The sequence below is a fragment of the Mirounga angustirostris genome, unplaced genomic scaffold (assembly GCF_029215605.1).
Source record: "Mirounga angustirostris isolate CCGP_5_RB_7025 unplaced genomic scaffold, mMirAng1.0.hap1 SCAF_15, whole genome shotgun sequence".
Lineage (NCBI taxonomy): Eukaryota > Metazoa > Chordata > Mammalia > Carnivora > Phocidae > Mirounga > Mirounga angustirostris.
This window is the reverse complement of record NW_026991723.1, coordinates 28,798,325-28,812,045: the sequence shown is the minus strand read 5'-3', so window position 1 is coordinate 28,812,045 and position 13,721 is coordinate 28,798,325. Positions and strand designations below refer to the sequence as shown.

The 13,721-nt window shown below is 42.9% G+C and overlaps 1 protein-coding gene across 22 annotated transcripts in view; it reads right to left on the bottom strand.

The window, feature by feature from the left end:
* Positions 1-13,721, bottom strand: part of AOPEP (aminopeptidase O (putative)) — a 354,373-nt gene that overhangs the window by 282,911 nt on the left and 57,741 nt on the right. For 20 of the 22 annotated variants that reach the window (XR_010407860.1, XR_010407861.1, XR_010407862.1 and 17 more), the window contains exon 4: positions 3,001-3,154. The exons of the other annotated variants lie outside the window; for them this stretch is intronic. Coding sequence is in view for 9 of the 20 variants with exons in the window: in XM_064579971.1 (XP_064436041.1) it covers positions 3,001-3,154 (154 nt within the window). In the remaining 11 variants the exon portion in view is untranslated. The remainder of the gene's footprint in view (positions 1-3,000; positions 3,155-13,721) is intronic. 22 annotated transcript variants of the gene reach the window in all.

Sequence of the window (13,721 nt, the reverse complement as noted above, 5' to 3'; positions counted from 1 at the left end):
GCTGCTCTGATCGGCTTGGCCACTCTTGGGCTTCCTCTTTTCCAATCTGCTTGCCCACAGATGGGGTACTTTCTGGCCATGAGGCAGCCTGCGTGGACCTGTGCTGTGGAGAACAGCAGTCCAGCTGCGCAGGTAACTGGATGGGCCAGTCTGTCTGGCTTGGAAACGGAGTATTAGAAAGTCCACTGAGGTTGTGCACCCGAGCAGTCCTGAGCTCCGGCCAATTATGAAAACTTTCCCTGTGTTCTCCTTCTGCCTGTTTCACAGCTGGTTGCAAACTTGAAAACACAAGAAAAGAGTCATACTGATCCCCTTCCCCTAAACCCCAACTGGAATTTCAGATGCCATCTCTTCCCAGAATGCCCACATGAAGTGGCCAAGGCTGCCTCCTTCACAATTATGGATGCAAATAAGGTGAAAAGCCACCTCAGTGGCCCCTGGGCAGCAGAAGGAACACATAAGAAATGGTTGCTGCCCGCTCCCCAACCTCATATCCCTGGGAATATGGCTAGAAGGACAAAATAACACATTTCTTTCTTTGCCTTCCCCTAAGGCGCACGGATTTCAACTGCACACCTCCTCTGACAGTCAAGCAGCCCTGAGGCTGCTTCTTCACCATGAAGAATTGGAAAACCCCAAGCAAAGTCTTTATGCCACAGAGCAGGAAAGAATGGCTTTGCCCCGAGAACCCTACCCAAGCAGTACGGACTGCTTCACACTCAAAGGCAGAACTCTCAACTTCTGTCGTCTGTACCAGCGTGACACATTTCAATCAGTAACAGTCACTCAGTCATGGTACTGACTCTCCAGGTAGGAAGGTGGATCAGACTCCAGGTGAGGCATGGACATCATACACAGTTTTTAAAAGTCCCCAGGTAGGGGGGCGCCTGAGTGGCTCAGTCGTTAAGCGTCTGCCTTCGGCTCAGGTCATGATCCCAGAGTCCTGGGATCGAGCCTCACATCGGGCTCCCTGCTCCGCGGGAAGCCTACTTCTCCCTCTCCCACTCCCCCCTGCTTGTGTTCCCTCTCTGGCTGTCTTTCTCTCTGTCAAATAAATAAAACCTTTAAAAAAAAAAAAAAAGTCCCCAGGTAGGGGCACCTGGGTGGCGCAGTCAGTTAAGTGTCCGACTCTTGGTTTTGGCTCAGGCCATGATTTCGGGATCCTGGGATCAAGCCCCACATCGGACTCCACGTGGAGTCTGCTTGAGATTCTCTCTCCTTCTCCCTCTGCCCCTCCCGCTTGTGCACTCTCTCTAAAATAAATAAATAAATCTTAAAAAAACAAAACAAAAAAACCCAATGTCCCCAGGTAAGATTCTGAATCACCTCCGTAAGGAGTCAAGCCCAGATAGGAATCCAGGTGTTGAAACTCAGTAGAGATATGAACACGGACACATTGCTGTCTAAAGCCTCAGTATCTTTATCTATAAAATTGTGATAATAAAGCCTATCTATCTTATAGGCTTACTCTCAGGACTAACCAAGATGACATTTAGATCAAGACTTTCCCTGACTTCAAACATCCAGTGACTTCTGTATCAATTCAGGATAGGCTAGGATATGTTGCAATACCAAACATCCCCAGTGTTTCAGCGGCTTAACAACAACAACAAAAAATTTATTTCTTGCTCATAACAAGTCCACTGAGGATCCAAGTAACTCTCCAGGGCACCTGTCCTTCCCATGCAGAAATCTGGGCTACCCAAAATTGCAAAATGAGGCCTATTCTGAGCTCAGTGGCAGGGGAAGGGATCACTTGAGGGTCTCACATGCAATTAAATATCCCCACATGAAAGTAACACGTGTCACTTCTGTCCACAACTCTCCTCTTCCCTCAAGCGTGCATAAATAAAATCCAAGAAGCAACCTTGGATACTCTGTATAGCTCAGGGGAGATAGTCCAAAATAGGCAAGTTACTAAGCAGGAAGTGGAAACTACCTCCCTTCCTCCAAAAAGCAAAACACAAGCAATAAGACATGCCTGTCATAGGAGAGGGCTCAGTGGCTTTCCGTCCTCACAGTACCAACCGTCACTGCAGCCACTGCAGTAAGAGTGAAAGCAACATGGCAAAATATAACCGGCACAAAAGGAATTTGTACTAAAAGCATATCTTAGTTGGTTTTCAAGGATGAACTAGCCATCTGTACCATTACTCTGGGCTTTCTCCACCAGAAGGTAATGGACCTAGTGACTCTGTGTAAACAGGAAAAGTGATTAAACTGAGCTGGGTGTAAAAGTCCTAGGAATGAACATGATGCAATGATGCACAATTTGGACACTTTGTACCTCCTATGGACATTCCCCTCCTCCCTTTTGGCTCTCGAAGTTAGAAAACAGTTGGACGTGTGGGGAGGCTGTGAGTGAATATCTAATGGTCTGTGCTGCTTTTTAAAAACTTTAAAGAGATTTTTCTCCGATCACTCTGAAAAAAGAAGAAACCACTACCAAAGTTAATGGAGTCCTGACCAGTAGGTTACTCGTTGCCCCATGACCTTGCAACAGCTTCCTTGTGTCCTGAGCTCGGAGCAGGCTGACTAGCCCCACTGAAGGAGGGCTGACCCTACAAATGTACTGCTAACAGCAGTCCCGGGGACCTAAACAGCAGAGTGGCCTACAAAGTAATCCAACAGACAAGCAACTCCTTTTCATTAAGTTGTGTTTTTGACCAAATAAGCACTGAAAACCAAAGTTAAAAAGTATAGGAGGGAAAGTGTTGAATCTGAGGATTCTGTTGACATACCCAAACACATAAAAATATTTCACCTGACTTCACAGAGGACTTCATATATCCTTCTTTTCTCTTTCTTTCTGCATAAACAATATGCCCATATTTCTGCCTCTCAACTCTCTTTCCCTCCCAGTAGGGTTTTTCTTGCTTTGATTAATCATATTTTGGTTTAGCTTCTCAGCAGGGATGACTCACATTCCCAGTGCTTGGAATAAATGCATCATACTGCTCCCTTAAGTGTTTGTTTTTCAGCAAGCTCCCAAATACCAACCTGAAGTCAGCCTTGGAAGGTGAGAGGGCTCTCTCTGCTGCCAGATCCTTGAACAAGCAGGGCTCTGGCTTCATTTCTGTCCAGGAGCCCACTGCGATCGTGAAGGTGGAGGCTGGCATCGGCATGGTTACATAGTAATGCCAGCTTGCACACCCTAGAAACAGAAGGAGAGAAACAACCATAATGAGGCCAGTGCACAGCTCTGGACCTCACTCTGTAGCTTTTCTCTTTAGGCGCTTGAAGAACTTGTGTGCTAAGATGGTACGAGCTATTCTTGTGGGTGGGTCATATCTACCACAGGGGCATCACTGTAGGTCTCAGGGAGAGCACAGAGGGCTGATGGTTTTAGGGCAGCCAAGGAGGACTGTATCTCCTTGAAGACCTAGGGTCAGTTTGAAGCGCTTCAAGTGAGGCTATAAGTAAAGGGTCGTACTTGAGGTGGTCACATAAGGGCTGCAAACACATAAGGGCACAGGATGCATGCTGTTAGAGAGACAAAAACGTGTTTTCTTTTTTGTTTTTTAAGATTTTATTTATTTATTTATTTATTTGACAGAGAGAGAGAGAGAGAGCACAAGCAGGGGGAGCTGCAGGCAGAGGGAGAGGGAGAAGGAGGCTCCTCGCTGAGCAGGGAGCCCAATGCGGGACTTGATCCCAGGACCCCGGGATCATGACCTGAGCCGAAGGCAGACGCTTAACAAAAAAAGATGCTCTGTTGAACGAATAAATAAATGAATGAATGAACAAATGAATGATCGCTTCTGTGGTGCTAAACTATTTTGTATATATTCAATTTAAGAATCAGTCTGAACTGGATATGGTAGAGAACAGTGAGACTAGGGATGGAAGATACTTGGGTTTTAGTCCCAACTCTGAAACTAATTAGCTGTGGAAGCCTAGGTTTATCCCTCATCCTTTTTATCTGTTCATGTATTGGGCTGGTCTCCCATTCCTCATTGAGCAGATGAAAACCAGGCCTAGAGAGGTTCAGGGGAGCCAAGGACTCCCAGCTAGTTTGTAACAGGCCTGGAATTTCAGCAGGGGCTCCCTGCCCCAGCTGAGGGTGTGCACACCACTCAGGCCAAACATAGTGAAGGTGTTTACCGAAAGAACAAACAATTGATAGCTTATAACACTATCCTTCCTGACTTCTAAGATGGCAAAATGCTTTTAATGTTTCTGAAATCTGAATGTGTCATACAACCTGATCTAATACAGTATTTTTTTTTTTCCTGAGCATCTGCTATAAATTGATGGTGTGCCTTCAGGGAAACTGATATCTCCCCATGTACGGAACACACTTCTCCTCTCCTCATGTTCCATGGAGGGAACTTCCATTACATGAATACCTCTAGCCTCTCTTTCAGCCCCTTACTAACTCCTTTGCAGGAGCTATTCCTCTTGGTCTTGTTAAAGGTTTTAGATGGTCAGATACTCATGGCCTATGATTGTCCAATTTGGTCAGTGAGTGGATTAGATGTCAAATACAGGGACGAAAGAGTAACATGCCCATACTGGCCAGCAGACCTAACATGGCCTTTTTCAATTTGTTTTACCGGTAAAAATCAATAATAAAGGTTAGATTTTTATCTCCCTATGCTTGTCTTCTTTGTCTCTCAACTAATTTTGAACTCAGGAAGGTGGAGGGGTCATTATTTATTATCCCCTGAAACTCTACTAACTTAGATCCAAAAAAATACATTACAGAACTCCTCCAATAAAAAACAAAATTTTAATGGCTACATGGACTCAGCAGGGAGACGTCAGCCCTCTTCCCTGGAAAGGGCATGACTGGGATTCATTCGGGCCGCGGCTCCTCACATCCCCGGGCCTCTTTGCCCAAAACGAGGAAGCATCTGTTGCCCTTTGCACCTCCCACTGCCCCATCCCACCAGCCCAAGGCTTTGCACTGGGCCTCTGCCAGGACCTAAGCCCATGAGGGCAGGGACTGTGTCGATCCCAGGACCTGGCAGATATGGCTGCTCAATAAATACTTGTTGAAAGATTTAAAGAAAAGAAAAGAGAAACAAAATTTTAAATAGGAAACAAAGATTTAAACATAAGGGGAAAACATATGATATCAAGTTTGAATACGTATGACATGACATCAAGTTTTGAAGTCACTAGAGGAGATATTTAAAGAAGGAATATAGAAGGGCAGGCTCAGAACTACCAGAAACCATGCTCTCCAGCTTGCTTCTAAGGTCATCCTGTTTCTGGAGTCAGAGCGGCTACGCTTCACATCACTCTCTCCACAGCTAAGAAGCTGAAGGCACGCTCCTCTTTAAAAAGATAACCAAATCCGGTGATGTTTGAGCCAGTCCAGTGATGTGTGTAGTTTCTACTGAGCTTAAAAGAAACCATGGCTTTAAAGAGCACTGCGGCTCTGACCCCCAGCCAGTAAGAAGGGGGCAGAGGCAGTCACAGCAGTCTGGATAAAAGCATGACATGGATCCCACACGACGTGCTGCCCTGAGCCCACCTCCCTCGTTTTTTCACCTTCCCTTCACTACCTCATCCTCTGCAACCTGATGCCTCCCCAAGGTCGCCCCACAAGAACTTCAATTTGGACTGGGCAACACAATGAGAGGCTGGGGGGGCGGGGAGGGTGCAGATGAAAGAAGAGGAAAGGAGTTGTGGGTGAGGAACTAAATCTTCTGAACAGCCTTGGTTTAAAAGAAAAATGTTGACTAACCGAATTCTCTTAATCAAAGGGCTGTGGTCTGGTCATTCTTTCTCTGAAGGATACTTTGTAGCATTTACCATGGGCCACTGAATATCCCTTTTAAAAGCTTCAGTCACTTGGGCATCAGTAAATAAACAGCAATGGTGAGGCTTTTAGGTACAAATGGAAGGCTGCACACAGGAGGCTACGTTTGTTTCCTCCCAAAACCAAATGAAGGATAGTAAAGGGATTTTTTTTATATATATTTTTATTTTTAAGTAACTCTACCCCTTATGTGGGCTATTTCCCCATCCCCCAAGGCCCAGTAAATAACTGGAGATTCATTTTATACGGAGAGTAAGAGAAGGCCTCCAGACTGGGGGTGGTGTGAGGGGGAGGAGGGGGAAAACAGCACAGTTGAGGGCAAATGAATGGGATTAAATGAACATATGCATATCAGATGCTGAGACCACCAGCCATCTTCTCTTAGTTGGCTCCCAGAATGCAGGCAATCAGGCTTTTACCCTCCAGGCAGAGGAATGAAAAAAACACTGAACAGCCCAAGAGCAGACAACTAATGAGACTCACGTGGGAGGTGTCCTATGATCAGCCTATGGTGAAGCTCATGGTTGAGAAGCCCTACACAGGCACTCAGAGCTTCCAATCAGCATTTTAGTCCCCCGTTCCTAAATGCCTACAGACAAATCAAGTACCTCCAGGACCTCTAGAAAGCCCCTGCTGTGACACTGAGAGACCAAACAGAAACAAGCAAGTTGAAGGTCAATGGTCATACAAGAAGAAAACTTCAAAGAACACCAAACACTAAGAGCTGAGTATTGCCATACTGAAATAAGAATAGTATCATATAAAAAAGGAGCATTCCAAAGTAAAGAGAATGAAACACATGATAGAAGAAAAAGAAAAACTCAATAAAGGTGTGAGATGGAATATAAAGCTGGTGAAGTCTCTCAGAAAGTGGAGCAAAAGGGAAAAAAAAGAGGGAAAAATAGAAACCCTCTCAGCAGGTCCAATATCCAAGTAATAGAAGTTTCAGAAAAAGACAACAGAGAAAATAGAAGGGGAAAAAGCATCAATTAAAAAAATTGAGGAAATCTCCCCAAGTTTAAGGGGCCATGAGCTTCCAACTTCAGAGGGCACATAACACCCAGGACACTGGATACAAATCAATCCACATCGAAATATATCGTTATGAAATTCAGAACCCTAGGGACAAAGACAAGATTCCACAAGCTTCCAGAAAGAGGAAAAAAAAATCACATATAATAAGGACATTTTCTGACATGCAGTTTCACAAAAAATTCACCTCCCACGTATTCTATTCTCTGGAAGCTACTTAAGTACGTAAAATATGCTTCAAAAAGATATGGTAAACCAAGAGGAAGGCAGACAAGCCAATACACGAGAGAAGCACAGGGAACCTGTAGAATAATGGAGCAGGGCGATCCCAGGAGCCGGCTATATGCCCAGCAGAGAGAGCAATCCCGTAATGGAGCAGGGCGATCCCAGGAGCCAGCTATAGGCCCAGCAGAGAGAGCAACCCCGCTCTTCAGAGCACCTTCAGAGCCCGGAGAGAGACTGCTTCAGGAGGAGAAAACTGATAGAAGACTTGATGTATTTGAGCATCTTAGCAGATTTAAACAACTTTCAAAGCCTTTGGGGTTGGTAAATACTTAGAAAAACCAACCCAGAAGGAAAAACAAACAATAACACAATGATTAACCCCATGAAAAACAAACACGTTGTACAGAAATAATAATGTAATCAAAGTTGTACAAGACTCAGCTTTTAATAGCATAGATATAATAATATAAATAAAGAATACTGTTCTAATCAAGGTTATGATATTAATTATATCGGGAAGATAGGATTTGGGGCAGGGGGTATGTGTGTGATGGTAGGGTGGAGAGAGCTAAATCCTTATCTGCCGTAGTGGGAAGATCAACCCAGAACAATCATGCATCTTACTGAACAACATGGACATATATATATATATCAGATAATTAGCTAAATAAAACAGGTGAAAGTGGTTACTTCTGAAACAGAAGAAATACAGTAGAGGTACTAAGGACTGTTATTTCAGGGAGGAGTATAATAAACCCAATAGAACTATTTCACTCTTTGAATATGTGCCTTTCTAGTATAAAAAAAATAAAAATAATCAGTCAATTAATTAAAAGTTCATCTTAAGAAAAAAAGAAAAATATTTTTGGTCCTGAGGTAATATTAAAATACTAAAATATACCTCAGAAGGAAGAGACAATTTAGAGATAAGGAAGAGGCACCAGCCTGTCAGAAAATCCTTTTAAGAATAAAACACTGGCAATGATTTTTTTGGATATGACATGAAAAGCACAAGCAACAACAGCAAAAATAAACAAGCAGGACTCCATTAAACCAAACTAAAAAGCTCTGCACGGCAAAACAAAAACCATCAACAAAATGAAAGGGCAACCTACAGAATGGGAGAAAATATTTGCAAACCACATATCTGATATGGAATTAATATCCAAAATATATAAAGAACTCATACAACTCAATAGCAAAAAATATTATTAAAAAGAGTAAAGAACCTGAATAGACATTTTACCAAAGGAGATATTCAAATTGCCAACAGGTACATGCAAAGTGCTCAATATCACTCATCATCAGGGAAATGCAAATCAAAACCACAGTGAGATATGGCCTCCTACCTGTCAGAATGGCTGGTATCAAAAAGGCAAGAAACAAGAAGTGCTAGTGAGAATGTGGAGCAAAGGAACCCTTGTGCACCGTTGTTGGGAACGTAACCTGGTGCACCAACTATGGAAAACGGTATAGAAGTTCCTCAAAAAATTAAAAATAAAACTACCACAGAATCCAGCAATGCCTCTTCTGGGTATACACCTGAAGGATATGAAATCACTATCTCAAAGCGATTTCGACATTCCTATGTTCACTGCAACATTATTCACATGGCCAAGACACAAACAACCTAAGTGTCCATCAACAGAAGAATGGATAAAGAAAGTATAGTATATATGCACAATGGAAAACTACTCAGCCATAAAGAAAGGAAATCCTGCCACTTGGACAACATGGATGGACACTGAAGGCATTATGCTAAGTGAAATATGTCAGAGAGAGACAAATAGTGAATGATCTCACATATTTGTGGAATCTAAAAAACCCATCAAACTCATAGAAACCAGTAATCTTACTGGTGGCTGCCAGCAGTTGGGAGGCAGGGGAGGTAGCAGAGAAATGGGTGAAGGGGGTCAAAGGATACAAACTTCCAGTTATATGATAAATAAGTTCTGGGGATGTAATATACGGCAAGGTGACTCTAGTTAACAATACTGTACCATATTGTGTATTTGGAAGTTGCTAAGAGAGTAGATCTTAAAAGTTTTCAAAACAAAAAAAAATTATAATTACATGAGGTGATGGATGTGCTGACTAACTTTATTGTGGTAATCATTTTGCAACATATACACATATCAAATCATGACACTGTATCCCCTAAACAACGTTATATGTCAATTAAAGCTGGGAGGGACAAGAATGAAACCATGTACACAATAGGCTTTCTCCCTACAATCTGCATCGAAGCGTTGACCCAATTTTTGCTGTCCCTCCGGTTCCTGTACCACACATCTGGCACATGGGCAAGAGGAGACTTATGGAAACAGGAGGCACTAGAACTGCTTTCCAGAGAGAACAGTGCTAATGGAATAAGGGGTATCTGTTAGATGGCTGCACAAGGTCACAGAGAGTACCCAAATCACATCCTGTCCCAGAGCCTTTACCAGAATGTCTGTATCCTAGAGGGGACATGGGGAGGGTGTTAGAAGCCCTAGAAAGATGTGGCAGGGGAGAGGAATGACATTAATGGGTTTTTTCTTTTAAGGCAGAAACCTTAAATGACCTGAGGTTTGGGAGTAAGACAGCAAAAGTGGTAGCAGAATCTCAGTTAAGTCCAGCACAAATATTTCAGAACTGCCATTGCTCCCTTGTAGTCTTCTCTGAAGTTAAACAATGGAAAGAAAAGAATGGGGGGGGGGGGGCATGTATTGAAAACATCACCCAAACCCATATTTTAAATGTTCAAGATGATTTTCTTCTATATACTACCCTCAAGACTTTTCATCTTTTTTTTTTTTTTAAAAGATTTCATCTATTTATTTGATAGAGAGAGAGACAGCGAGAGAGGGAACACAAGCAGAGGGAGCAGGAGAGGGAGAAGCAGGCTTCCCGCAGAGCAAGGAGCCCGATGCGGGGCTCGATCCCAGGACCCTAAGATCATGACCTGAGCCGAAGGCAGACGCCTAACGACTGAGCCACCCAGGCGCCCCAAGATTTTTCATCTTTTAAGATTCTTAAAGTTCCTCTACTTACTAGAGCTCATGTGGAATAAACTATTTCATACTTCAAGCTTTCACAGCAAAAAAAAAAAAAGTTTTCTAGGTTACCAAGTAACAGTTAAACAGGGGCAGATCAAAGGGGGGGTGGCAAATAGGAACTGGCTAGGAACACACTTCCCAGAGACCCTGGCTGGACCCTTCACAGAAGCTCCCCAAAGCTGTCCAGCCCTGGGATTCTTGCCCAACCCTGGGTGAAGACTAGAGCTGTGACAACTGAATGCTTCCATTTCTCCGGGGGAGGTTTTTACTAGTTTCTTACTATGAGGGCATGTCTGGTAGGAAAGCCTCATTTGGGTTGTCTGTTAATGGATTATTCCACTGAGCCCAATCTTGTATGAAGACTGCCCACTGCCACAGGGAGCTAGGTGCTCAAGGATACCCGATCTCATCCTCAAGCCCGACTGCGGAAAAATGCAAGTAACAAGGTGGAATTCCTGCCCCCAGAAAGCAGAGCATGCATTCCAAAGACAAAGAGAAATCATTTCTGGATTATCTATTGTTTGGGATAAACCTACCTTGCAAAGGTAGAATTGATGAGAGCTTATTTCTTCTGAATATATCCATTGACTGAGCTCCAGCTCTGGAATCTGACTGCTGGGGTTCAATTCCCGGAGCCACACTTACCAATGTGGGCACATTGCTTAATCTCTCTATGCATCAATCTCCTCGTCTGTAACAAGGGAATAATCATAGTATCTGCCCCCTAGGATTATGTGAGGATTAAATTAGATAATATATAGAGAAATCACTAGACATAGTAAATTGGCACATAATAAGTGTTGAAGAAATGTTAACTGCTGTTGTCTTTACAACTCCCTCCCCCTGTTGCTGGGGCTGACTGTCTGGAGGCAGAGACAAAGAATGTTGAAGGTATGGCTGCCACATGTGCACCGAAGCCTGTGGCCTGATGAGGCCCACATATGGGGTTTAAGGTTGAATGGCATTAAAACGCAGTGCACACAAAGCGATCCATTTAAAGGAGAATGACAGCCCAAAGGGGGCATCCTGTATGACTTCATATAGAATGGGCCATTTGGAGACTATTTAAATGGTGTTTACTTTAAATGAGCCATCCTCAATGAAATAGACAGTGAATGCCTTCATTTTCCTTTTTGATTCAATCCACTTGCCCTAGACTCCCTTGCTACACCAGCTGCAAAACAAAGAGAACACGCTGTACTTGAATTAACCCAGAGTTTTTCCTCTGCAAAGGCCAGAAGCCCATCACACCACTGGATGATTTCACGGCCAGGCCGGATTCATTAGCAAGACTAACAGGGAGGGGGGAGGTAGGAAGAGGCCCAAAGGAAGTGGCACTCCCTAACCGAGCAGGCTTGAGCAGCCACCCATCTCGCCTCCCTTCTGGGCCTCCTCAGAAAGTTCCTGAATACCCCTACATCACCTTCTCAAACTGGAACTTATTTAGGGTGGAAAATTCTTACACTCTGATTGTCTCACTAGTAAGACAGATACATCATATCAAGTATTGTTCTTATACTCACAATAGTAGCTGCTACAAGATCCAAATAGAAATGTTCATGTCCCAAAACGGGTCTGAAATTTTCTTCAGAAAAAATATGAGATAATTGTATTTTTTGTAGGTAGGTGAAGGATTTGAAATGGTTCACTTTTCAAATCATAAGAGGCAATTTAAAATTTAGTTTTGAAAATTCTTCTAACTAGGGAGTATTAAAACAATTGCCTTAATTATTTTCTTATTTTATCACATAAAAAAAAAAACTGTCCTATGAATAGTTTTGAAGATTCTATTTTCTAAGGGAGGAAGACTGAAGAGGAGAAAGGAAGAACATGATGGAATCAGTCCATGGGGGGAGAGAGAACTTTTTCTGCCAAACCTGTGAAAAACTTTGCTAAGAATTTGGGAATATCATTCTTATAAAAAGAAAAAAAAATTTAATATATTTTTTTAACTATTTCACAAATAGTAAATTAAATACGTAAATGTATGGAAAGTCACTGTCCTGTTCCTAGGGGAGTCTTGGAAATACTCACAAAACACATTGTAAAAATACAGCCACACCATCCACAACCATTCTGCTTCTACAGGGGCAAAAGCAGATTATTTATCTTTGCAAAGATAAACATCTCACAGTATTTTCTGTATGTAAAGAGTTATTGTTTTCACTGAAAATTAAAACAAGCACTTAAATTCTTCCTATTAAAAGCATTCACTCTATCTTTTAAACTCTTGCACTGTAAGTTAGACAAATAACATGAAGCATTTGGAAACATTGGATTGATACATGCTTTTACTTAACATATCAGATTTCTTTCCTCAATTCTTCTGTAGTCCTTGCTTATTTCCTACCTCACCACTGACTCATCACTCTTAATTTCAGAGTTTCCGGCCCAAACCATTCCATACATCAAGCTATTTCATGATTTTGGAATATCTTTTTATCACAAATTCAAGATGCTTAATATGTATAGGGACACGTGTATATAGGGAAATGTGTATTTCTAAGTGTATATATATAGTCGCACCATACACAATGTGCATGTTTTCTACATTTTGCGTATTTCTTATAATAATGGATACACAAAAAGGAGGGAAAGGTCCTTGGTTTCCTTGCCCAGTGCTTGGGTCTTTCAGCCAACCCCAGCCCTTTCTCTTTCACTACTTTTTAGTTGCTGAGTCTACACGTTCTGGTTTTATGAGTTAGTGCCACCCTCTTGAATACCCATGGCGTGACTGTCTTTCGTTAGTTCTTCTCTGCTGTTGCTCAAGGGCGGGAACTGGCACCAGAATAAAGGAGACAGTAAGAATGCTCTGGGCTAGTATGCGCCGGCACTGCCTAACTGGGGCCATGTGCCAGGTCATGCCACCGCTTCTCAAGCACCGATGCCACCCAGCAGGGCTTCGGCTTTCCTTCCCCGCAACATGGTACTGCCTGCGGCACAGGAGACCCAGAAGAGAATGACCTTCAAGATCATTCTTGTGAACCAGGTAAAAGGGCGCCACCTACCGAACTGAGAACACAAGCGCCTCCATAGGTTTTGAGGTTTTCCCTCGTGGCTAATGAATCCCTAAAGGAATACCCTGCATCAGGCTTGTTCTTCCAAATCTCACGCACCGTTCTGACCTGTGCCACAGATTACCTGGTTCCCCTTAAACTTAAGTACCAAGTGGGTACTAGACACCAAAGCCTACTGCTCCAGATGGTCACAGATACACTTTCGAACTTTACTCACAGGAGAAAACCCATAAATATCAAGCCTAAGACAAAAATCCACAGCAAAAAGAATTGGAACACGCCTGCCGGAGTCATCATTATCCAAAAGAAATCATGATGACTCTCCCAAATGCCAAATATGGTTAAGTTCAGCATGAGGAGGGCAAGCAAGAACTAGTCAAAAGCAAATCACAAACTGACAAAGATTTGGAAAGTGCCAGGGCCTGGTGAGACTTTATGAGGGGGGTAACAGAGAAAAACAGTCTCAATCACCAGTAGCTTTCTAAAGAGAAAAGATGAATGCATTCACTCCGTACTCCTACCCCTTGAAACATAAAATATGTGCCCAGAATAACATTTCCTCAGTTCTAGAAACAAGGAGCTTTCTCTACTTTGCATTCTCTCTTTGTGATGAAAACTCTTAATCATAACCATTCCTAA